This window comes from Pelmatolapia mariae, linkage group LG7 (genome assembly GCF_036321145.2).
Source record: "Pelmatolapia mariae isolate MD_Pm_ZW linkage group LG7, Pm_UMD_F_2, whole genome shotgun sequence".
Classification (NCBI taxonomy): Eukaryota; Metazoa; Chordata; class Actinopteri; order Cichliformes; family Cichlidae; genus Pelmatolapia; species Pelmatolapia mariae.
Window position 1 is genome coordinate 20,044,065 of NC_086233.1, and position 27,678 is coordinate 20,071,742.

General features: G+C 40.2%; 1 protein-coding gene across 1 annotated transcript in view; it reads right to left on the minus strand.

The window, feature by feature from the left end:
- arhgap24 (Rho GTPase activating protein 24) overlaps positions 1-27,678 on the minus strand; it is an 85,049-nt gene that overhangs the window by 35,350 nt on the left and 22,021 nt on the right. Inside the window, exon 3 of the mRNA XM_063478335.1 lies at positions 15,846-15,933. Coding sequence (XP_063334405.1) covers positions 15,846-15,933 — 88 coding nt within the window. The remainder of the gene's footprint in view (positions 1-15,845; positions 15,934-27,678) is intronic.

Below are 27,678 nucleotides of genomic sequence, written 5' to 3' on the forward strand. Positions count from 1 at the left end.
AGCACATTTTTGAGACACACGCGAAACGACTGCAGGACAGAAAGCAATGAGTGAAACGGCGAGCCGGAGGCAAGATGGTGTGTCTGCTCTTCTCTGAAGAGCCCCTGAAGGAAGTGAGTGGGGTGGGGTGGGAGCTAGTGGCGGAGGGAGGTGGGTTGCATCATAAATCAGGCGTCCCTCCCCGGAGTGGGACCTGTAAATCTGGTGAACGAAGAATGGGCACTCAGCCGAATGATTCATCCACAGTGCTCTATAAATACTGCTGTACAGGGTCGGCAAGGCTGTTGCTACTGGTGGCCAAGAAACCCAGAGACACTGGGGTTTCTCCCTCTGAACGGAAGGTCTTTAATAACCCTCTTATCTTTTTCAGTCCAAGCCAGACTTGTAGGTGAACTACACATTACTTGCTTCCTTTAAGTGGGAGAGAAGCTGGCGGAAAAGGTATTTAACATTTAACACCAACACTACCTGTTGGGAGTCAAACACAGGAAAAAAGGGAAAAAAAGACATGTGGGAAGAGATCTAAATATTTACCCAGAGGAAAAATCAGTTTACATACCATTGGTCTGGACAGTCATATGAACTGACCCCGACAGACAAACACAGTATAACAGTCCAGCTGAAACTTACTTCAGTGGAGCCCCAAATGTGTACTCACTGAAACCTGGCCTATCAGATACACGGTGGGGGGCAGGGGTTGTGGAAAGACATTGGAGTGGGAGTCTGATAGTGGACATTGGTATGCAACTTTCAAATACCAAGCCCCCCTCCCAGAATAAGGCTGTTATATAAGCATCTGTGCTTCCTGTCCTGCTTCTCTCTCTGGCTTAAACTGTTTTCTGCATTTTCTCGAGAGGATCGAGAGGCATGGATTCTCACAAACGGGGATGTAGTGATGCATGGATACAAGAAAGGAGGAAGTCTGGAATCCTGGAGCCTAAATGATAGTGAGGAGGACATCTCAAACATCTACTACATACAAAAGGCATGCAGCATATTGTCTGGAAATGCCGGCCTCCCTTTTCCTGCTTTTTGTCAAGTCTGTTCGATCCAGATGTAACATTACAATTATGGCGTGTTTAGCTTTATGCTAAACAACGCATGTACCACTTATTGTCCTTCACAGATCGAATGCAAAGTAGTTTTCTTGCACAAGCTTGTGATTTATCATCTTTTGACTGAATGACAGCTAATGGAGGACACATCATTAAGTGAAACGCCTCTTTTGTAAAGTATGAAAATGTAGCAGGCGACATTTCATGTCCATTCATCCAGTATTTTATCCTCTAGGGCTGTTTTTGCAAATGCCTTTCCCCATTTACCAGCTGATCAATCATGGCTTCATGAAAAATGGCCCTAGTCAACACAGGGTACAGTCTGAGCTATTATGTGGACTCTCATGGGCTTTATTTCCACCACTAAAACACACAAACTGCACATTGTGTTGTTATAGAGAAATGTAAGTGGGCTGAAGCCACTAATCAAACTGCTGTTGATTTGCTACTAACATATAAAACCAAAAACTATATTTATGTTGCGTTTTGCGTAGGAAGTTGCCTTCCTGCGCAGGAAAAAAAAAGTATTTTGTTAACTGTCAAACCATCAAATTCAATGTGCAGTGATTTGCTGTTGATATTACAATCCCTCCTAACAATCATTTAACTTAAATTTGTTGAATCAAATCATTTTTATGCTCTTTAGATACTGTTCTGATATGAAGTTTCAATCCTCAGTCAGTTAGCATACTCTAGTGCAGACCTTCCCAAAGTGTGAGGCCCGCCCCCTACGGGGGGCGCAGAGATATTGCAGGGGGGGCGCGGTATGAAAAGGGAAAAAACCCCACAAAAAAACCCAAATCTTGGACACTGCTAGCACGCCTCCACAAACGCAAAGCAGGAGATGAAGCATCGCTGAATATGTTTCCAAACCAACTTCATTCTAAGCCAAAGACTAGAAAATATGGTGAAGCAAATCTTCCCTTTGGTTTCACCTGCACAAGTGCCAAGGTAGGTCTCCCTGCAGAACTGGTTTTCCCTTCGTGGGAGCACGTGCTGGGCTCTCCAAATCACAGACAAACGGTATCCCACATTCTTGATTTTTAGTTCACAAACACTTCTTGTGATGACTAACTACTCATGACATTTTGGAGATGTTAGCTCTTTATACAGTAAAGTTACAGTGGGATACAAATAATATCAGGCTGATCCTGCCACGATTTGTCCCCCGGTTCAAATCACGGACAAACAGTATCCCACAGTTTTTTATGTTTTTAAACCCATTTTGCACAGAGAGGCATTTTTTGAAAAATGTATTGATAGCAATGTTGAACATTATTACACAGGAAAAAAAAAATTACACCGTGACCTCTGCCTTTCTAAATGGAGGGACAGTAACTGCGTGTGTATATGTAAGTGTGTAAAACCTGAAGATAGAGACAAAATACTGTTAATCTGACTATCTGCCATTCTGCAATTCATCTCATGTAAACAATAACATGGCGCACAGCATGACGTGAAAAAAGGCACATACCTTTGACGTTGCCTGTCCAACTCTGTATTCCTCGTCCACACGTAAACGCAAAAAAGGAGTTTTAAAAAATCTCCGTTTTCGGTGATTCGAAAGGCCGTTTACGTGTGGACGAAACAGCTGCGTTTTCGAAAATACCCCTGTAGGTGCGGACGTAGCGTAAAAGAGTTAGTAGTTTATTTCCTTACTACCTGTAATTTATTGTAGATTACTTGTATTTGCTTAATTGTTTACTAAATGTTTGAGGTGTGAAATAAACCGCAATGGAGCAAAATATGGGTGTGTGTGGTTGGAGGATGTGTTTGTGCGTGCGTGCGTGCGTGTGCGCTCGCGCGCGGGGGGAGGCGCGAACATTTTTCTTGTAAAACAAAGGGGGGCCTAGCAAAAAAAGTTTGGGAACCACTGCTCTAATGTAACAAAGGGTACAATGTGTATGACAGACTCTTTCAAACCAAAGATGACCAAAATGAAGTAAGTGTGGCAATACATTAGGCTCTTATTTCTACAGTGAGAGGCTCAAATGGCTGTTGTTGGTTGGATTTTGTTAAGCCTCAGTCACACAGGCCTAGAGATCAGCTCCTGGACCCCTGGCAACCACCGGTAGCTAATGACGTTAGTTAGACTACGTCCACACTAGCCCGGATAGATTTGAAAACGGCGTTTTCGTCTGAAAACGGCGTTTTCGTCTGAAAACGCTCAGCGTCCACACTAGCGTTTTCAGTCGTTTTCAAAGAGTTGGCGTCCACACTAAAACGGCCGAAAACGCTGTTGTTGCAGTTCTGCTCGTGTGCAAAAGCGAGTGAGAATTAAAGAATTTGAAGAAAAGCTATCTGAAGCATGTACAAACTGATATTAATCTTTTTTAGGGCTGTCGAAATTGAGAACAGTCAAAACAACTGCTGTATAATGCACTCCGCTATCTTTAATTGATCACATGACTAAAATGTGTCATCGTTTTAGAAAGTCTGCGTTTTCGAGTGTCCACAATGCGACAGGACAGCTCCGTTTTGAAATGTATGCGTTTTTCCTCGGGGAAAGCGCCACCTCAGTGTGGACGGGAGGCCGAAACAGAAAGAAAACGATGCGTTTTCAAATGAAAACGCATTAGTGTGGACGTAGCCTTAGTATTCTCTGACCAGTTGCAAGTGGTTGTGATGAAAGCCATAGTCTTATCAGTGATCCTCTGTAAAGTAAACGTTACACCTTTTGAAATGTGTTGGCTGCAGCAGTAAGGCACAACAATAAGAATACTCTCTGTTTCTGGTTTCCATTTCATTTTTTCTACTTCCACTAGTGCTCAGCCAGCAGTTAGCAAGTGTCCGCGGACAAGTCGGTGCCTTCCATGAAAACTACACAACAATCTGCTCTCAGAAAGTCTCACTTGCAAAATTTTTTATGCAGTACCACCTTTATGACCAATTTCCTTCAGCAACCACTCAACCAGTCAGGAAATACACTTTTTTTCCTTAACAACTGGAGGTTGCCATGGGTCACCGACCGGCCTTTAGGCCTCTGTTGACTAAGGCCTTAGAAATGTAGGATAGCCATCTCACTTTGTGCTGCTGCTATGACCTTCCTGTGTTCCACGAGTATTGTAGCATGAAATGACAGTCTTATCAATGCGGACTGATAAGAAAAAAAAACAACAAAAAAACAGAATAAACCCACACAATAGCTGGAGATAAAATATTCAAAATGTAATGTTTTGGATTCCACATTGAAGAAAAAAAAAAAGTTGTCTGCAAAGCCTCGTTTGTATAAAATTTCCTTGAGCTATAATCAAGATTACGCCAAAGAAGCAGCAGCATAGAAATAAACAGAAAAGCCTACCAATCGATATTGGTGGGCATCATCGCTCTGCCTAGGTACATCACACTTTATGTCATACCCAGATTTGTTTTATCTGCACAGTTTGGTTTGCAATAATTGTTAAAATGACAGTCTGTAGGCTGTGAACAGTTCCCAATTTAATGGTTGCAACACAATTTATACCCTTTTTTCCCCAATTACAATGAAAAACATTAGTGAAATTAACAAGTCTCTAAGAGTGCAATGTGTGTGTGTGTGTATGTCTGTGTGTCATTACAGAGATTCTCTGCTCTCTGGATTATAGTTGACAGACAGATGTGCGCTGTCATGTGGAGGAGGATGAGTCGCACATTTCAGCTGGTAGTTTGAGTTCCTTTCAAAATGTGCAGCTTCTTGTGTTTCACAGTCCACTAAGATTCACAGAAGCAGCTCTCTGTCATTTATGTGAAACTGCAGCACAAAATGACAACAACAACAAAAAACTCAATCATTTACTTTTTTTGGCAGGCGTATGACTCCTGTATCCTTCATTTGGGGTATAAAAAAACCCCCCAGAATAGTGCACATGCTCTGGTTTTACAGTTGCCAGATGCAGTTTTGGCTCGGGCTATTTTTTTTTTTTTTTAGCATTGTTTGCTAGCACAAGAAGACAGGTCACATAGCGGTCTTCTGTCTCTGCTCTGAATAAATCCATCCACGGTACACTTAAGAAAGATGTCACTGCAAAGTGGATCTGGATTGTTAGCACAGGAATATATTTCACAAATTTCAGATACCTCCTTAATCACTTTAGTGATTGAGGTGCAAATTCCACACATCCTTGTCAAAGAGACATGTAGCTCAGTTTTTCTCTTTAATAAACCAAATAATAGCAGGCAAGCACTTTTCTCATTCTATGGATGATTAAGCAGCTTGGGCTCCAGCTCCGACAGCCCAAACTCCTGTGAGTGTGGGACACCTTGGGGAACTTAGTGACATTTTTCTACAAAGCCACATGAAATCAAGAGCAATTCCTGCTACCCTTACAGCTACCTTTGAGGAGGAAAAAAGATTATACTTGTGCTTTGAGAGCCAGGAAAAATTTCTACTCTTCAAATCAATTTGCCAGTCAGAGTTTCCTTTCCAGCACCCTGTCAGATGCTTTCAGGGAAAGGGAGCTGTAATCGGTTTGAACAAACCCTTCAGACCTCATAATGCTATACTACCACCATTCACCCATACAGGGGAAGTGATCCTAAGCATGGCTGACACCGAAGAGTCTTTTAAATCACAGCAAGCCAACGTTATCCAAACATTTTTTTCACTGATAGTAATGCGTTTTCTAGCTATTTCAGCAAACTGCAGAGGAAGTTTACAGACGGTGTTGAAAATCTTTTGAACTAAAAACGTGATTTGAGCTAATGCGATGGTGCCACATACTTACATAATATAGTAGTAGCCAAAAACATAGGATAAATTAGATACCCTCCTCTAAGCTCACACTTTCTCACTGGCAGCAAGACTTTACCTACTATTGCCAGCCTTCAGTTAGCCATTTCCACAGCTAGAAGAAGGATAGTGAAGACAGATTTTAGTTGGACGCCCACTTCTGGTTAAAGATGAATTATTTGGACAAATGTGCATTTATTCTACTGGCCACTGCCATAATTTGCCATAACAACTTTGTTCTCTTCTAACGCAAAATTTAAGATAATGCTTGACTTTGTCATGGTGCTAGTGAACCTTGAGCTAAATGCTAACGTCAGTATGCTAACAAACGCATGCCAAAAAATATCAATGCTGTTATTTTGTTAATAATTCATACACTTAATTCTTTTATTATCAATATTTTAAATGTATATTTGATTTAATTTATCTGTATTTTAATGATATATTATCAAATTTTAATAAGAATTTGAAAATTGCAGTGATGAAGTGACAAAACCAGAGCAATGACCTGTGTTTAGGAATGCCGTTCAGTTAATGACTTCCAGTTAGCACTATATGGTTGTCCAGCCTGCAGTCTTATTGCTTTGGCACACTCAGTGCTCTCATAACACTGGTTTCTGCCAAAGCAGACAGCTGTTTCGGGTTAAAGCACTAAACAGCTGGCGAACACAGGGTAGCATTTAGCTGCTAAATAAATCTTAAAAACAAAACAAAACAAAAAGGCCAGATAATATCAGATTTATATTTATCTTTTGGGCAGACAGATCCCAAAATTAATGATAATGTGGCTGTGTTACTATTACTTCTTGATATTTAAATAGACAAGCATAAACTGTAATTTATGAGGTGATTAGGCCTCCTGACCAATGTCAACATCGTCACAACTTATTTCTGCTGCCCTCAAGTGGTCAAAAAGAGGCAGGGCACATTCTGGACAGGTCAGTCTATAACAACTGAGCCTTAAAATACACATTTTGGCTAAGTGATAAAATGACTGTGAAGAAAAATGTAAAAGTGTTGCATACAGAAATGCTTACTCATAACTGTATAGAAAGCTGTTTCCTTTTTCACAAGATAATTGTGCTAAATGAAAAGTTAAAAACACCATCAAACTTACTTAAATTGTTCAGAGCAGAAAATACTACAAGCACCAATTTCAGTAGCTTTTTATAGTTTACTTTGTACACCATTTCATAGCAATCATTTCAGCTTGTGTTGGATATTTTAGATTAGGCCAAAATGACGGACTGATCTAACAGATAGCTACTGGGATAACTGTATAAAAAGAAAAAACAAAACATCCCAGTGTTAATACGATGTATTTGGTCTGTTATTTCAATAACCCTCATATCAGATGCTTCATCTTTTCAGAGTTTGTGCCTCAGCGCTCAGTTCTAAACACAGTCTGAAAAACAAACATCCTCCCCCGAAGTCCTTCCTGGGGAAAAATGTCACTAATGAGGCACTGTGTGGTTTTGGAAAACACCATTCTTGATGTTGGATGTTACATTAGAGGGAACTACTCCGTTATTGAATTGTGGATCTAGAACATTAAGGAGCATTTAGTTTACAGAATAGGTCAATACGAAAAGGTTATGGGAAGAAACTACCATTGTGACTATTACCATGTTTGTTTTTTACACTCACACACACACAAAAACAAACCAATCTAGTGGCTATTACTTTTTTAATAATATTAAATCATCATCAGACACACTCACTTGAAGCTGAGCATTGATCCACGATGTGTGTCTGAAGGTGGCCTTCTGTCTCCGTGTGATCGCAAGCATAAATTCAAAATGTAAAGAGAGCAACAACAACGAGAGATGAGACCCACAGAAGCTCCACACACGGTATGTCAATAGCAGCAGACTGCAAGGCCATATGCTGGTGTGGCACAGACACCAGGTTATTGAATTCATGTGGACACTGGGAAGATACAGTAGATACATGCACACCCACACACTGATAAACAAGCACAAGGAATGAGTTCAGTTTGTGACCTTTTTCAAAATGTCATCGAAACAAATTCTTAAAGAGTAAAAAAAGCCACTGAAAAACATCCCACAGGCTCTGACAAGACAAGCTAATGGAAGATGTACAGTGAAGGATAGTTGACAGCTTCATATGCAAAAATCAAACCGTTAGTTCTACAGGCAACATCATTTTGCCAAAATAATATCCATAAAATCCATTACACTTATAATGCACGTACCGATAATGTTGCTCACATTGTTCCTAGATTTCTGGAGCATTAGATGCTGTGTGGGCACTACGCGTCCGAGTGACGATTAAATCATCATATCAGAACATGGAGTCTGAAACCCAGAAAGCATGCTCATCTCTGTCTGTTTAATTTGACCTAATGTATGTGTGGATTGACTCATATTCAGTGAAGTGGGTGTAGGAGGTGGTGTCAGGTGGGGAAATTATTTGATTTTCACAAGCTTTTTCCATTTATGTAGCAGGGAGCTCCCTCACTGTGCATGCTATTTGGTAGCTGGGTTTACTGCACATTAATGGAGATGCAGACAAGCTCCTCTGTTTTACCTTTTACAGCCTAAAAAGAGATAATGTGTGTAAATAAGCTATGACCAGGAGTCGCACATAGTTGCATTTTACTTAAATGAACAAAAGTTTTCTCAATCTGAACCTTCGGGTAACGGTTAGGGTCGAGAAAATCAAATAGTTTTTGATGTGTTTAAGTTATGATATTTATTGATTTGCTCCCTTTCAAAAGCTAAAAAAAAGATATGAAATAAATTGCATGTTGGAGTAGCAGAGGTTTAAGGCTTGGCATGGGATTAAATAACAAAAATAAAAATACATACAAGCTTAAAATATTACCAACAAGGTAGAAAATTGTGTGGGGTTTTTTTCTTTTGCATTGCAAATTAATGCAAAGGAATAAGGAGGAAATGTGCGCTCGGAACATTTGCTTCTCTTTGGATATCGGCTTGAAATAGAAGTGCGGATAGAAGACGTGAGCATATTATGGGGTTAAAATAGCACCTGGTATTTAGAGACTTCATAAACACGAGGCCACGGTAGCACTACAGATGGATGCATACGCACATGATATCATGAGAAACTGATTGGGTCTGTCAGCCCTGTGAAATAATCACGACTACAGTAAAAAGACAGTGGGCTAAAGTTTAAAGCTGCATCGACTGCCTTCAGTCTGTGCCAATATAGAAGAAGCTATCTGTGACTAATAGGACATGAGAGCCTTTATGAAAACCACCTCCGTGTGTCCTGTGAAATGTCAGCACAGCAGATTCATAAGTGTTCTTAATGACTCTACAGGGGCTTCTTCAACCTTAAACACTGCTGCCTGTGGGCTTATATTGTCACTCTGTCATATTTCTTAGCCACAGTTTTTTTATTTGAAAACTTCCATCCATCACTCACTCATCAACTTTGAGTGCTTTTAATTTAGCCCACACTTTCTCATAAAAGACGGCACAGTGGTCCATGGTCTTGAAATTGCACGTCTGTCTTCAGCCTCCAATAGTTATCAGTACTATTAGCCCGACATTCAGGCATTACTAGTTCAAGTTATTTAATAAGAAGGCTGATGCAAAGTATTAGGGATTCCTTTAGTGTTATACAGCATGGCCAGTTTATGCGTCATTCACTCAAACAAAAATAATGATACGAAAAGTCTCAGTTTCAAGTTTCGAGCTCTCTGGGACTCTTAGCTTCCTAACGCACGTGAATACAATTACATCAGCATGATTATCGGAGCAAGCGTCCACCTCAGTGACAGATGATACCCACGGATCTTCAAGGTGCCCTCCCCAGAGCTGTTGATCAGACACAGATGGGAAGCAATCACAAGAGCAGGATTCAATTATTATCCCCACCAGCTCTAAAATGAAAATTAAATATTTACATGAAATATATTAAATAACTATCACTGAGGATATTTTAACACAGTGAAGGACTCCAAGCATTTGGACTTTTTTTAGAAGCTCTTCTCTACCAAGTTACTTTTAGCTGTAGAGTGTTGGCAAATACTACCAGAAAAACAGTACATTAAAATATGTTTCCCACTAAAAAAAGATATGTAAAACTAAGGAAAAGGTTAAATCAAAGTCATATTTGCACTAGACTTGCACATTATTTCAAACAATATTTGAAAAGGACATGAGGTCATCTTAACTTGCAGCACAAAGGCTAAAAACTTCTGGTGCTGATTTTTTTTTTTAATATTTGCAAATTTTCTGTGTTGTAATGAAACCAAAAGGTCAAATTTTTATAGTTTGACAGATTTTAAAAGTTCTTGTTTTTAGGTAGCATTTGACATTTTTACTGGCATTGCAATGTCTAAGAAAACCACATGAGGGCACTATACCCTTTCTTTAAAAAAAAAAAAAAAAAAGGCCCCAAAGCTGTAGATTTACTCAAACCCAGAAAAACATTAAAACACATTCACTGTGAGAAAATGCTGAGAGATTAATTGCTTATAAACAACAGTTTGTCAGCTTTTTCAGTTGACTCAGTCAGTAGCATTTAAGCTCGAGGCTGTCCACAACAACATGAGGAGTTTCTCTCATGAATGAAAGAGTGGCAGTCTCTGTAAACGAGCAGGGCACTATTCCCTTAATTAAAAAGCAGCGGTTTGCTCGGTGACAGAGCCGAAGACTGAGCCTGGGGGCAAACACAGACAAAGTGACGCACTCTGAACTCTTGCTGGAGCTTTGTGCTTTTTGGAAACTTAGAAAAAGACGTGCATGCATTTTCTCCATCAAAACCACAGCGGGCAGTCTTTCCTGCTCAGATAATTAATCACAGTTGGGTGACAGGGAAGTGACATTTAGCAGCAGCTTAGATGTGTAGAATGAACGAGCAGCGTATGCCTTTTTTGTTAAGATAGTCGTAATTTGCTTCTCTGCTTGCTCACTGCATTGTTCTGAGCTCTGTCATGCCATGCAGAAATATTATGATGATGATGATATCTGACATTCTTGAGAGGATTTAACAGCACTGCAGGAAATAGAACTGCAGAGCGATCCTTATCACCGGGACGTTCTGATATGCGTTTCCGATGTATGGCCTACATATCTAGACAACACTATGAGAGCTATAGCACCTCCAAGATCCTCCAGGTGGAAGGAGGATCCACAGGCACACATCTGTCACAACATTATTCATACAGTTTAAAAGTGTCCAGCACATTCACTTTGTTGTTATTCTTCTTCTCCCTAGCTTGGGCCCGTGAGAGTTTGCACACGTTGTGACGTGTCGGCGCTGTGGCTGGTGTTTAAAGTTTGGAAAACAAAAGGTCCACTGTGTCTGTACCTGTGTTTCCCTGTCAAACAGCTGAAAATGAAGACAGTCTAAATATTGTTTTCACTTTGGTGCACTCACCTCGTAAGCCCCCTCCCCTTCTCCTTTCTTTCTCACCTCTTCAAGTTTAACACACACACATCAGCCAGATGTGGAGGGAAAGCTAAGAGCTGAAAAACATCACAGAGTGCTCAGCACAGGTGAATAAAAGTCTGAGATTTTTTTTCCTGAACTGTTTTGCAACTTCTTTTTCCAGTTCCTCCGAGACAGAGTAACTAAGTAAAACTTTCCAGAAAAGCTAAAAATACAGAGAGCCTCCCCTCCCTGTATTGATGCGGGATGCTTCTGTTCAAGCCCCTTGTTGTCACACTGCTCAAATTTAAACCTCATCACCACGCTTACAGACAACAAGCATCTCTGTAGAGCTCTGACTTTCACCTCATTTTGAATACACCCCTCTCATCACTTCCTGTCTGTCTGCCAAATTCTGTCTGTATGCTGTGTTCAAACTGCAGGGCCGCATTTAGACCAGTGGAATAAATGTGTTGTTTTTCCCTTTCATTTGCTCTTTCTGCTTCTCTGAGACTTCTTTATTGGCTTCCTCATAACAAGCCATGTTCTTGTTTTCCATCAGTATGAGGCTGCAGTGGATGACGCCGGATGGGAAAAACTGTTTTGTAGTAGAATGCCGAAAACTCTCTGCCAGGCGGTTGCATCCTAATTGAAAGACCCTTATTGTGAGCAAGTAAAGTCACATTTTAATTCGCATGTTCTGGTCTGGTGCTGTTACACAGCAAATCTGCCTTTAATAGTTTAAAGACGAAAGCTTATAAGGGACACTGATGTCACAGCAGTGAAGTAAGGCTCCATGTATAAATCAGAGGCCCCAGTCACACTGACCTGGAGACCAGTTGGCAACTACCTGACAAATACAGCAGCTAGGGACAAAATTTGTATTAGTCATTATGAAATTGACTGCTAAAGCCCCAGTCATGCAGGCCAAGCACCTGGTCAGTGCTAACCACCAATCACTGGGGAAGAATGTGTTTGACCAACAGGTTGGCAAGTGGTTTCAGGAAGTTTCTGGAGTCACTGGGTAAAATTGGTGTCAAAGAACAAATAAAAAAAAAACAACAACAACAAACAAACAGAAACACTCATTGTGATTGCTTTGGTCCCTAGCAAGTTTCTGTGGTTAATCGAAGTAAAAGTTGCACCTTTGAAAGCCTTCACCTCTTGCAACTATTTGACCCAACAACAGCCAGTAAAATCCAGCGACTAACCAGCAGGTTGGGAAATGCACATTTTTCCCTAGCTACCAAAGGTTGCTAGTGTGGGTCTCAGGCCTGTGTGATGGAGGCTTAAGCCTAATTATACAGATTACATTAAGAACAGAATTTACAAGAAGAGTCTGACATTTTGAGAAATATGCTTGTTTGTTGCTGAGATTTAGGTAAAAAGATTTTTGCGACTCTTATTTATCTATATGGTGATTAGCTTATCCTGGAAAAATGGTTTCGGTGTGAGGGTTAAACCAAGGCACAAGGGATTAACTATAAAGACTGGTGGGTGAAGTTTATTAACTTTGGACAAGCAAGTTCACAAATATCCTCCCAAACGGTTTGCATACCTTTTAATAGGAAAAATGGCAAAAATCGTTGTTTTGTAAAAGGTTGAATTCATACATACAATGCTATAAATATCTCAATTTCACAGCCGTCTGGAAAACCTAGCAGGCTTTTTAGCTACTGATGGAAATGTTAGCTACAACAGGAGATACTGCTGTATGAGTAACAGAGGTGAGTGAGAGGTGAACACATTTAAAAAACAGAAGTTGAACCAAAGTCATAGTCAGAGATTTCAGCAACACTGTCCCTGTATTTACTAAGTATCAGATCAATAGCAAAATTTGCAGTATTGCACACCACTAGGTGACATTACTTAGTCATTTCACTTCCCACTTTTGTATTTGTGCTGGCAGCACACTTTAGAGATACAGCACAATGAAGTTAGTACTTAAATTAACAACCCCTGAATTTACAGTTGAACACAATTTAAGTTTATCTTGCCTCTCACACTTTAATCTATCACAACAATGACTATTAGCACATGTTCTTTTGTACAGTACTGTACAATCACTGCCAGATGCATTATGAAAATACACTTGAGCTCGCTGCTACCTTTTCACTGATATAGTTGGCTGTAAAACCTTTAATACGTACTGTAAACACTGGAACCTTTTCCCTGCAGCCTTTAAGTCATTCCAGCAGTACTGAAACAATCAACATCGTATCAAGACTGAAACTCGGCGAGCCCTGAAAGATATCGAAACGCATTTCTCATCACTTAACACCACAAATGAAACAAACAGCTTTATGAAAGCCTCACTTCCCAACAGAAGTAAACGATATGTAGCTTATGATGATTACATGGCAGCTGGAAACTGCACTTTACAAGTAGAGAGAATACACACTGGAATTAAAAAAAAAAATCCTTTTCCTTCTTCCAGAAGTTGTAAAGAATGTATTAAGGTGTACTCCCATTGGAAAAAATAACTGTAGAGGTAAAGACTGGAAGAAATGTACCACATATTTTCTAAAAAGAAAATTATATGTTTAAACGCATAACCAGTAACTGTTCACATTCTTCTTCTTAACAATGCCTAAAATGAAAACAATAAAATACGGCAGCTTTGGCCCACGTGGACTTAAAAGTTGTCGAAGTAATCGAATTGGTTTCTGAATTTTAGCAATTCTCGGCTAGAAGTGACAATAAGCTAATTTGTCTAATGCTGAAAACCGGTGTCGAACTAGCAATAGTGAAGTGTGATACACAAAACTTAATGTTTTCACTTCTCTTTTTACATTTTTTCACAGCTGAAATGCACCCCGGATTTAGAAAGACAGGTTTATGTTTTTAACTGAACTGTTGCAGGAGCGGAGCCGATGCTAAAGCTAAAGCTGTTTTTAAGAGACTTGAACTTGTGTGTCCAGAAGAAAAGAAAGATTCAGTAATACAAATTAAAGATAATTATACAATTTTTTTAAACTTCACATCTTAAATCTAAGATTGCACTGCGTTTTTGCAGTAGCCATAATATATTATGGACTGTTTACAGCATTATCAAAAAAAAAAGAAAAAAAAAAAAAGAAAAAAGAAAATGAATCTTGCACCAGCCCTTTATGCACACTTTCAGTTCTTCATCTGTTTGACACCATGCTGCTGAAGTCACCCACACTTAAGACAACCTCTGGTTGTCTGCCTCTCGCCTGGTTTCCACAACCAAAACCCTTCCCATGCAGGGAGTGTAAGCCCCATATTCTCATGCCTGATGATCAGATAGGAAATTTGTGCTGAGGTAAGATGTAAGACTTCCCTTACATGTCTCACTGAGTCACTGTGCCCTCCTCCAAGCCCAGTTTCAGTTAGCCTTTTGCAGAAGTTTGAAAAGTCTCACGCTAGCTGTTGTGTGAATTACCGGCTTAGGTCCACTCTCAGTGTGCCTCAACAAGTCTCCCAGTTTATATCTGCGTGCTCGCTGAATGCAAATAGCATCAAATTACATTATAAGCAAACTTTTAGATGCTCACTGTGGCTTTATATTGAGAAATCCTTTTTGTTTCACTTCACTCCTGTTGCATCATACTATTCAGAAACAGCAAATACAACGTGAAACGCAGAATCAAATGAAACTGTTGCATGGTTGGAAAACAATCATGGGCAGCCTTGAGGAGTATTATTCAAAAGTTCACCTCTCCAACTGAAATGTGAATACTGAATGAAAGAGTAGCAAATGAACTGATCTCTGCAGGGAGCGCTTAATCCTCATCTGACGTTGAAAGTGTTAGACAGCCAGCAATGAAACGACAAGAACACCATCAAGATTTTTTCAAACACCCTGTAACACACACATATTGACCCCTATTACCCCAATACTTGTACCACTATCTGCTTGGTTTGCGTGTGTCTTCAGTGAGAAAAAAAAGTCTTGGCAATTATACTTTTGTTTCCTCTGAGGGACACTCAACTGGATACACACCAGGGAAAAGACTAACACAAATAAAGTATGAGTGCTTATAGCATACATCCGGTGTTTTCTACTGGGTTTTTAAGATCAACTGGGGCTGTTGATGCACTCTGCTACTGTATCTTTTAACAGCTGCGTCTGTTTTCCCCCTGTGAACGTGCCTTTTAAATATCTATTCCATAAGCTCACATTCTCAGCATTACTCTGCCTGGGAAAATATCCCACATTTCCTTCATGCTGTGCTTAACCATGTTTTCACATGTTGTACGAGTTTGAATTAGCCTCTGATTGAAGCTACAGAAATTGTAAAGATATGTGTAAATGACTGTCATCTAGATAGAAAAACAAATAGTTATATAGGAAAATATACAAAACGTCACATTTATTCCTGTTATTGTTCTACTGGGCATCCTCGGCACATACAGCATTAACAGTCTAATAATCCATGGTTGTTGTCTTTTTTTTTTTATTGCTCTACTTTGTTGCATTCAAGCCAAAATAAAGACAAAAAATAAAATGGAAATCTGTATATTTAAAAAAGCTTAACAGTAAAAACGGATCATGAAGTAAAGCCCATAATGTTATGTAAAAACAGACAGACGAGCTACAGACCTCACTGTGATCCCTTAACAAATCCCCAGTAGAAGGCAAGCAAACAGTTAACCTCCTGGTTTTGTTCCTTCTGCTGCCAAGTAAAGATTGCTTTCACCATTCTGTCCTCAGTAAAAACAGCAGTGATTAAATTGCTGTAATCTCATCCTACCTGGAATGACCTCGAAAAGAAATTTTCCCCCTTCGTCACCGCTGATTGGATGCTCTGTAACTTTGTTTCCACGTAAAAAAATGGCTCCCTGTGGAGAATAAAGAACAGAAGCAATTTTTAGACCACACAAAACAACATTTACTGCTTTTGGTTTATAAATGTTAGTTATTTTTTAGCAGGTAATGTTTTTTGACACAGTCCAGATGAATGCTCAAAGGTTTTTTTGTGAAATCTGTTGATCAGTATTAGTGCTTAATGATGATATCAGTTCACTTCCCCGCCCAGACTACACAAATTAGTCAGCTGTTCTAGTCATAGACTGTATATAACGGATGGATGTAGTCACCATGACACACAGGCTGGCCATTAGAGGATCTGTATGTGTCTTTCTTCCTTTGAGAATGTGTTGAATTATCCCACTAAAAAACCAAAACAACAACAACAACAACAACAACAACAAGAAAGGGTTCTTTACCCTCCTAAACATGAAACAATCATTTTTAGTAAAATGCCACTGAAATATTTCAAGTTTATTTACTCAAATAATTAATCATAAAATATGCTTGGTGTAAACTAAATGTATACCAATCAATTAAATTTGATTTGACCAGATTGTCCAGATTACAAATGTAATGTTTTATAGTATACAAGTACTTGTGTGGTACTTTAATACATCCATTCACTTATTCAAAAGGTGAAAATCCAACACATTTACAGTAAATTATTCCAGAGTTACATTTTTTAGTTTGCAGATGAAAATTGCATATAATATCATCTTAACTACAGTGTAAACAATCTGACAAGCACACAGCACATTTCAGATATGTTTACTCAATGTTCTCTTCAGCTCTGCTGGGGATTTAAGGGCTCCTCGACTTTTTTTCTGAACTAGCAGAAATGACTAATAATACATTTATTATTCAATTCAAATACCAGCAAAAAACACATTTCCACTGTAAACTATAAAGGGCTTTGGTTATTAGACTCTTGCAGTTTTACCATTTATATATAATTTCTTCTAATTTTTATTGTCATAGGTTATGTTGTGAGACGGCCCAAATGGAAGGAGGCAGGAAGCAAGCTTCCATAAGAAAAGGTTACTCAGAGACATGAAAGCAGACACAAAGTGCTTACCATAAACACCATGGCAGAGCACAGCTGAAGACTGAGCTGTTTAATCATAGACTGATTACAGATGGGAAACAGGAGAGAGAAACACAGGTGAGCACACTTAAAAGAAAATAACAAAACAAGGACTATCACAAGGTAAAACTAACACAAACCATAATGGAAAACCAGACTTCAAAGTCTAACAGGAAGTAACAAAAGGAGACTAATCCTAACCCAATCACCTGCATCTGACAACACAGAGCTTGGGGTGGTAGCTCAGGAGGTAGAGCAGGTCATCTGCTAATTGGAAGGTTGGTGGTTCAATCCCTGACACTCTGCATGCCAAATATCCTTGGGGAAGATACTAACCCCAAGTTGCTCTGTGTGTGAATGTTAAGCATAGAAAAAAAAGTACTTGTGTGAATGTGTGAAGCAATAAAGCATGTTGTATAAAGCACTAAGAGTGTTTCAGTGGAGTAGAAAAATACTTTATAAGAACTGGTCCATTTACCATAATTAGGAAACACAAAGGAACAAGGCATAAACACCGAACAAGCCAGAGGGAGGAACTGAGAAGGAAACACTGAAGCAACTTAACACAGATAACCTTAACAAAGTAGAAGTTGAAGCTATATTAGGACAGAAGTATTAAAACTAAGACTAGAAGGGAAAACATAAATTAATATAAAACAGGGAAGAAACATGACTTGAACTGCAAAGAGGAAACTGAATGTGAAAATACTAACATGGGTAAACTAACTTGATGCATTCTCAATCATCCAGGAAAGTAAATCTCCAAAAGTTGAATCTGTTCATCTGGACGTAGCGTTTTGTGGGAGAAACGTTTCGTCACTCATCCAAGTGACTTCTTCAGTCTCAGCTGACTGCAGGTTTCCCCAAAACTTATAAACAGTACATTTGCATAATGACTGAAACCAGCCCACTGAAGGAACATTGGGCTGTGAGGTCAGTTCCTTAATCATAATTATGCAAATTCCCATGACCATTGATCAACAATCACTGACCAAAACCCACTGATCAAAGAACACTGATCAATGGCCATGAGTACCATTCACAGAGAGTTGGGGAATGGCTGCAATCACAGCATTGTAAGATGGCGAAAGATGTACGAGGCAGACAAATTTTACCATCGACATGCTAAAATCTCAAGAGGAGCGGATCCGACGGAGACTGACAATGCTTTTAGATGAGAATACTCTTAAAAAGGTCTTTGACTTCACTGAGAAGGCTCGTCTAGCACAGCACAAGAAGTCTAAGACCAGGCAACAAAGGAAGTTTGACTTACTTGTTGTACGTCGGAAACCACCGCAAAATACTTCTGCCCACTGAGTGTCCTCAGTGGGCAGAAGAGACAAGCATGCGACATGGAGGATGTGGACAAGTGGGTGAAGAATTTGTCTGACAGACAGCTCACCCAAACAGAGAAAAACATCCTTGCTAAAAGGGTTGAATTTTGCTGTCACACCGAGACAAATCCCGCTAGTGGAGCTGATCACAGCCACAGAAACAGCAATTCGTAACAACAATATTGCAGAAGTGGAAGCAGAGCAACTACAGACGAAAGTTTCGGCCTGTCTCAGCAATGCAAAGCCCCCAGCATCCAACATCACCATGGAGGAGAGGAAGGCACTCACATCACTTAGTGATGACAACAACATTATCATCCTTCCGGCAGACAAGGGTAGGTGCACAGTACCGCTTAACCAGAAAGACTATCATGAGAAGATTTTGTCACTACTCAGTGATGAAAATACTTATGAGTCCCTGAAACGAGACCCAGGAAGTGGCTACAGGAAGAGGGTGATAGACTGTCTGAAGCAGTTAGAACAAGACAAGGTGATTGACCGGACCTCATACCACAGGCTGTACCCAGGGGAGTCTACACCAAGTCTGTATGGTTTACCGAAAATACATAAACAGGGTGCACCTTTAAGACCAATTGTCTGCATGATCAACTCGGGCACCTATAACATCTCCAAGTTTCTGGCTTCGATCCTCAACCCGCTGGTGGGCAGCTCTGAACACCACATCCAGAACACCCTGGATTTTGTTGAGAAGGTGAGAGATGTCATTATGGAGGCAGATGAAACCATGGTCTCGTACGACGTTACATCTCTCTTCACTTGCATCCCAGTCATGGAAGCGTTGGAAGTAGTCTGTAAGCGATTACAGGATGACACCAACCTCAGCAACAGGACCACTCTCAGCATCAACCAAGTGTGTTTGCTTTTGGAACCGTGTCTTCATTCCACCTACTTCACATACAAGGGTCAGTTCTACAGGCAGAAACATGGGTGTGCCATGGGCTCCCCAGTTTCACCCATCGTGGCCAATTTGTACATGGAAGAAGTGGAAAAGAGGGCTTTGCTATCCTACCCTGGAACACCACCAAGTCATTGGTTCAGGTATGTGGATGACACCTGGGTGAAAATCAAATCTCAGGACGTACCGCAATTCACGGATCACATTAACTCGGTGGACCGACACATCAAATTCACCAGGGAGGATATGAAAAGTGGCAGGTTAGCCTTCTTAGACTGTGAGATTTCCATCAGTAATGGGGGACATCTAAAAGCTGACGTGTACTGTAAACCTACACATACGGATCAGTATCTAAGGTTTGACTCTCATCATCCACTGGAGCACAAACTGGGTGTCATTAGGACGCTACAACACAGAGCGAACACCATCCCCACTGACACAGCGGTCAGGGAGGCAGAAGAACAGCACACCAAGAAGGCCCTGAGTAAATGTGGTTATCCCAGCTGGACTTTTGTCAAAGCTGGAAAGACACCTAAAGGAAGCTCCAGCCGATCCAGGAGAGAAGGACAACCGCTGCCCAAGCGAAAACCTGTAGTGATCCCATATGTGTCAGGAGTATCGGAGCAGTTGAGACGCATTTTTTCTAAACACCGCGTCTCTGTGGCTTTTAAACCCCAAAACACGCTGCGCCAAAAACTGGTCCACCCCAAGGATCGGGTCCCCCGACACAAACAGAGTAACATAGTGTACGCTGTTAAGTGCCAGGAGGATTGCCAGGATTTATACATCAGGGAAACCAAACAACCTCTAGCGAAGCGGATGGCACAACACAGAAGAGCCACCTCGTCAGGCCAGGACTCTGCAGTCTATTTACACCTACAAGCCAGTGGACACTCTTTCAATGATGAAGATGTACACATCCTGGACAGGGAGGAAGGCTGGTTTGAGCGTGGAGTCAAGGAGGCCATTTACGTGAAAAGGGAAAGACCATCTCTGAATCGAGGAGGGGGCCTAAGGGTACATCTTTCGCCATCTTACAATGCTGTGATTGCAGCCATTCCCCAACTCTCTGTGAATGGTACTCATGGCCATTGATCAGTGTTCTTTGATCAGTGGGTTTTGGTCAGTGATTGTTGATCAATGGTCATGGGAATTTGCATAATTATGATTAAGGAACTGACCTCACAGCCCATTGTTCCTTCAGTGGGCTGGTTTCAGTCATTATGCAAATGTACTGTTTATAAGGTTTGGGGAAACCTGCAGTCAGCTGAGACTGAAGAAGTCACTTGGATGAGTGACGAAACGTTTCTCCCACAAAACGCTACGTCCAGATGAACAGAATCAACTTTTGGAGATGGGTAAACTAACTTAAATTGCGCCACCTGGCTAATGTGTGTTGGTCCCCCTTTTGCTTCCAAAACAACCCTGACCCATCGAGGAATCAACTCCAGTATCTGGCACCACGATGTTGCCGACAGATCCTTTGTCCTGCAAGTTTTAACTTTTTGGCAGGGCACGCTATCCTGCTGAAAGAGGCCAAAGCCATCAAGGAATACAATCTCCAATGAAATGGTGCCCATGATGCGAAACAATGATTAGGTAGGTGGTACGTGTCAAAGTGACATGCACATGGATGACAGGATCCCAGCATAACAGTCCCCAAAGCATCACACTGCCTCCATCGGCTTTCTTTCCATAGCACATCCTGGTGCCAGGTGTTCCCCAGCTAAAAGAGGCACCTGACCGTCCACATGATGTGAAACAAACATGAGTCATCAGACCAGGCCATCTTCTTCCATTGCTCTTTGGTGCCCATTGGTAGTGCATATGGCAGTAAACAGAACGAGATAATCAGTGTTATTCATCTGTCAGTTGTCAGAATGGTATGCCTGATCAGTGTAACAAGACACATAAAGCATCTCTCAGGTCTTTGCTGGATACTGTTTTCCTATTTCTTAAGGACATGACTTTCAGATACTGTTCATCTGCTGCAGATAGTTTTTAAAGCCTACTACTTCTTTTTTCCTCTACTTGTTCAGTTTCCTAAAATTTATAATGACACCATGCTGATATATTGCAGGTTTTCAGATAATAGTGGTTTAAAAATCACTTTCTTGGTGCAGATAAACTGTTTCATGCCTGTCAAATTGTGTTATATTTGGCATTTTTTTTGTAGATTCACCTAAAGAAATTGAAACAAAGTATGTGTTTTTGCAACAGACTGTTTATCACAAAGTGTCTAAAGGCAGAATTTACTTTGCTTCTTTGTCATGTTGACTGTTATGTGTAGACACAACACTGGTTAATCTCTTGAATTAGGTGGCAGTTTTATGCTTGTATGATTCATAGGTCAGTGTTAAATATTTCAGCGAGAACTTTTGGAGAACTATTGCTCAAGACCGCTTAAAAAAAAGAAAGAAAAAAAAAAGCCTGATTTCCTGGCAGCAAAATGTAAAGAAATAAGGCAGGGCTCAAGACCTTTGCAGAGTACTATATAAGAACTCAACAAATAACAAACACCAGCAGTAAGAGACTTCAGAAGAGGCAAATAAATAAATATATAACTCAACCAGAAAACACTAAGAACTATGAAAACCAACAAAACCCACTAAGTAGTAAAGAAATCCAAAAACTCAAAACCCTGGATCCAAGCCCCAGGACCATGACACTGACTTCACAAATGATACTGCACCATAAATTCATGCAGTTTAGTAAACTTACCAACTAACAGCCAGGTGCTTACATAAGTTATTTCTAGCAGAATGACAAACTAGTGCCAGTAATTATTGTGTGGTTGAATATTCTTTTCAGATTACTTCGTCCTTTACAACTGATTCAGTGACTTCTTGTGTTCATTAACAAGTTGGACATCAATGGCACAGTGCAGCATCTGACAGTCATTAAAGTGACCCCTTTGTGGGTTAATGCTAACGCAGACAAGATGTGCAGAAGTGACAACGTCAGTACTCAGGACTTGTGCACATTAACATGATCAGAGAGAGAGTCAGTTTCCTTCCTGCTCGCAGAGAGAAAAAGGGACTTTTTAATGAGCCATAACTGTGACAATCAGGAAGTTGAAACCCTACCTGAGGCCCCAGATGAAGCGCTTTGAAGGAGGCTATAAAGATGTTCAAAAGAGAGGGAAATAAAGGAATGGACTCGACTGATGTGGCTGTCAGCAAGACAATATGACTAGCTTCAATATATCAGGATTAAAAGCCAAGGTTTTTTAAGAGGTTCCTTTTGTAAACATTGTTTTAGTTTGAGGGAAATGAGAGACGATTTAGATAAACAGTGTGCATTTGAGGAGAGATTTTTAAAAAAAAAAATGCGTGTCACATTTAAAAAAAACCCAGAAAAAAAAGACGAGGGCCTGTTAAGCCTTTCTATAACATAAAACCACAACACCACTGATACTCCTCTCCTCCATTTTAAGCCACAGCCACACTTTCCATGCATCCTCCCTGGTGGCCTGTTGTTTGCTGCAGACAAACCCAACCGCAGGCAGAGTAATATTTACCCAGCAAAGAGCACGTTTGCCCAGCCCAACCCAACGCGAGACAAAAACCCAACCTATTTCGGGGTGTTTTGTGCATTTTTACATTGTTGTTAAGTGGAATGAGGTCACTTTTGGAATCGGTGCAATGACACAAAACCAATTATCTTTTATTCCCAAACAAAAAGCCACGCACACACATATGGGACAAAAGTGACTCAGAGAAATCCATATGAGCAAAGCAACAGCAGGAGGCTCAGGCTTGTAAGCAGCAGCCCAGCCTCCAGGAGGCTTTTTCTGAGGCTGCGTCCAACAGTGTCCTCCAACTGAAATCTAATTTCATGTGTTTTCTGAGACTGCAAGCAAATACAAGAACACTGACTGCGGCTTTTTTCCATTTAATGGAAGAGAGTACAGAAATTTCAGTTGGTCCTGCTGGTCAGATCAGCCTGTAAAAACTGCAGCTATTACCTTCCACATGTGACATTGATTTGTTGGTCATAAACCCAACAGCTTACTCCTGCTGATGTGCCATGTTTGTTTATATTGAGGTTATAGGGTGAATGTCCTCTCTGTGCCCTTTACCATTGGCTGTCTCATTAATTACCTCTGGCTTCTTCAGTAAATTTAAAGGAACGAGCAAATATCTGTGACTTTACCAGCTTAATAATCACCACACAAGTGCTAACATAGTACCAGTCTTTTAGGATTCGTACTAGGTACGGTGCAGTGAGATTTTTTTTTTTTCTGAAAACAGCTAAATTGTCTCAATTTTTAATGGCATGGATTCAACAAGGTGCAACAATGTGGTCTTCTGCTTCTTCTGCTTCCCGATTCAATGCCTTCTCAGAGATGCTCTCCTGCATACCTCTTCAGTAGTCGGGCCATTCTCCTCCAACCTCTAGCACCAGCAAGGCATTTTCACCCAGAGAACTGCTGCTTACTGGATATTTTCTCTGTTTTGAACCATTCTCTGTAAATCCTAAAGATTGTTGTGCTGGAAAATCCCAGTAGATCACCAGTTTCTGAAATGTGCAAAGCCTTCTGTACATTCCGTGGCTTGCAAAAGTATTCGGCCCCCTTGAACTTTTCCACATTTTGTCACATTACAGCCACAAACATGAATCAATTTTATTGGAATTCCACGTGAAAGACCAATACAAAGTGGTGTATACGTGAGAAGTGGAACGAAAATCATACATGATTCCAAACATTTTTTACAAATAAATAACTGCAAAGTGGGGTGTGCGTAATTATTCAGCCCCCTGAGTCAATACTCTGTAGAACCACCTTTTGCTGCAATTACAGCTGCCAGTCATTTAGGGTATGTCTCTACCAGCTTTGCACATCTAGAGACTGAAATTCTTGCCCATTCTTCTTTGCAAAACAGCTCCAGCTCAGTCAGATTAGATGGACAGCGTTTGTGAACAGCAGTTTTCAGATCTTGCCACAGATTCTCGATTGGATTTAGATCTGGACTTTGACTGGGCCATTCTAACACACGGATATGTTTTGTTTTAAACCATTCCATTGTTGCCCTGGCTTTATGTTTAGGGTCGTTGTCCTGCTGGAAGGTGAACCTCCGCCCCAGTCTCAAGTCTTTTGCAGACTCCAAGAGGTTTTCTTCCAAGATTGCCCTGTATTTGGCTCCATCCAGCTTCCCATCAACTCTGACCAGCTTCCCTGTCCCTGCTGAAGAGAAGCACCCCCAGAGCATGATGCTGCCACCACCATATTTGACAGTGGGGATGGTGTGTTCAGAGTGATGTGCAGTGTTAGTTTTCCGCCACACATAGCGTTTTGCATTTTGGCCAAAAAGTTCCATTTTGGTCTCATCTGACCAGAGCACCTTCTTCCACATGTTTGCTGTGTCCCCCACATGGCTTGTGGCAAACTGCAAACAGGACTTCTTATGGTTTTCTGTTAACAATGGCTTTCTTCTTGCCACTCTTCCATAAAGGCCAACTTTGTGCAGTGCACGACTAATAGTTGTCCTATGGACAGATTCCCCCACCTGAGCTGTAGATCTCTGCAGAGTCACCATGGGCCTCTTGGCTGCATTTCTGATCAGCGCTCTCCTTGTTCGGCCTGTGAGTTTAGGTGGACGGCCTTGTCTTGGTAGGTTTACAGTTGTGCCATACTCCTTCCATTTCTGAATGATCGCTTGAACAGTGCTCTGTGGGATGTTCAAGGCTTGCGAAATCTTTTTGTAGCCTAAGCCTGCTTTAAATTTCTCAATAACTTTATCCCTGACCTGTCTGGTGTGTTCTTTGGACTTTATGGTGTTGTTGCTCCCAATATTCTCTTAGACAACCTCTGAGGCCATCACAGAGCAGCTGTATTTGTACCGACATTAGATTACACACAGGTGCACTCTATTTATTCATTAGCACTCATCAGGCAATGTCTATGGGCAACTGACTGCACTCAGACCAAAGGGGGCTGAATAATTACGCACACCCCACTTTGCAGTTATTTATTTGTAAAAAATGTTTGGAATCATGTACGATTTTCGTTCCAATTCTCACGTGTACACCACTTTGTATTGGTCTTTCACATGGAATTCCAATAAAATTGATTCATGTTTGTGGCTGTAATGTGACAAAATGTGGGAAAGTTCAAGGGGGCTGAATACTTTTGCAAGCCACTGTATAACCTGTTATCAACTCCATCTCACATCACCAACAACACCACCATGTTCAGAGTCACTTAAATTACCCATCCTGATGCCCAGTTTGAACCTCACCAGGTCGTCTTGACCACATCTACATAGCTAAATGCAATGACATAGTTTAATTTGTTATAATTAAGTGTCAGATGAGGGTATGATATAAAAGCTTTGAGAGTGAAATAAAATAGGAAAAAAAATATTTCAAACTTAATATAAACAAAATATTTAAAATCTAAATACTACTACTACTGATAATAATAATAGTACTACTACTAATAAAATATTGAAATACTTTCTCAGAATCACTGCATAACACGAAGGAATCATTCAAAGCTAGTGAGAAGAATCAACTGCTTCAGATAAAAGCTTAAGAGTGAAGTCAAGCTGCCATCTGTTTTTGGCTCAACAGGTAATTCATTACTTGGCTTGTTGTTCAACTGACTTTGTAGACAGTAATTAGTGTTCTCCAGCCCGGCCAACCTTTTACAGCAAATCAAACTCAGCTGGAGCTTAGCTGGAGACCTACAACTGGTCTGCCTTTCTAGAGTACCATATGTATCCATTAATTGGACCTTATGTATTTATTCTTCACCATTTCTGGTTCTAGATTTTTTAAGGGGCAAAGAGTTACTAATGTTTTTCCTGCTGCAAGGTTCAATAATGCAATAAATGTCACTATTCCACTGTTACACAGCAGGTATTTCTTGCACTGTACCACATTCAAAAGCAACTATAAAATAAAAACCACCAACTGTGACTGCATAACCCTCATAAATATTAATATGCCAGTTAACTAGAGGGAAATGGGAAACTTCTTCATTAATTTTTATTTACTTGTCAAATTAACGTTGGGTGAGTAATATGAGAAATTAGACAGGATAAATGATAGACTGAAATTACCACAGGGAACCTAAATTGGTGAATTACAAAGCAAGGGCGATTTAATTTAAGTGAGTGTATGAGCTGCCTGGTTAAAAAACAACCGTATGTTAGATGCGATGCATCCGATTGTGTCCCAAGCTGGAAAAGTTACCCACAGATTTTAAGCTATTATCTTTAATAATGGTATAGAAATAGTCTGAAAATGTATAAACACTGTAGTTTTTGCTAGAACTGAGATATCAATCACAGGTTTTAATAAAGTATAGAACGGAGCTATAGGGGTGGAAAATATGGACGAGCATGCCTGCTTACCACAAGCAGTATCAGGGCCATTTAAAAACATGTCATGACACTAAGACTAAATTCCCACAAAGGCATACACTATGCCCTACCATTTAATTTTAAGAATACCTGTCACTGCTGTTGCTGCTGAATACCTTTTATACATATCCATAGAGCTTACAACACATAACCAAAGTTATATAGAGTAAAGTATTTTCTGCCTAAAATAAAATAAAGTAAGAAAATACTTTTTATAGGCTACATACACAGTTCTCCTTGCACAAGATCATATCTAATAACTATTTGTATCACAAAATCATTTCCAGGATCCACAAAACAACACTCTAACAACTGTTTTCCTCCACAGTGTAGGCTGTCGGTCAGTGGCATCACTTAACCTCATTAAAGCAGTAATTTCTTTATGTAACCCTATTAAAGTCAGCCAACATCATTAGTTTATGCGTTTATCTTTTGCAAAGACCTAAAAATACGCCTACATTGCAAGAACATGCTGCTGAAGTCAAACTTGTCCTCCATCTTCATAAGTTGAAGAAAAATCACAAGAAGTTGGCAAAGGAGATTCTATCAAAGAAGCCTCTTTGTATCGTTAATTGCAGTTCATTTACAAAAAGACTGACTTCAAAGCAAGCATTAACAACATTCATGACAGCTACCTTGTATTAAGCTACAGGGGCTAAATTAAGGTCATTCGTCATACACCTGTCTTTGCATCATGTTGCTAAAATAAGCCAAGGCATTAGAATGAAATAATGCACAATAATACCAACGAATAATAGGACAAAGATTGTATCTTATATTTCATTTACATGTTGCCACTGAAGTCTATTTCAGTCCATTCAGGTCTGCCTTAACATCCTGTATCTATACCTTTAACACTAGAACACAGGTGCAGGAGATATTTGACTTGCAAAGTCTACAAACAACAAACCACAAAGGCAGAAGGTATTTTCCTGTTCAACCATTTTCCTGTGAAATTACTTTGCAGCTATAGCCCTCAATATAGTCCTTGTACTGCAGCACATTATATATTCCACTGTTAAGTAGAGAGAGAGAGAGAAAAACTGAATACAGCTGCACCAACCACAGAG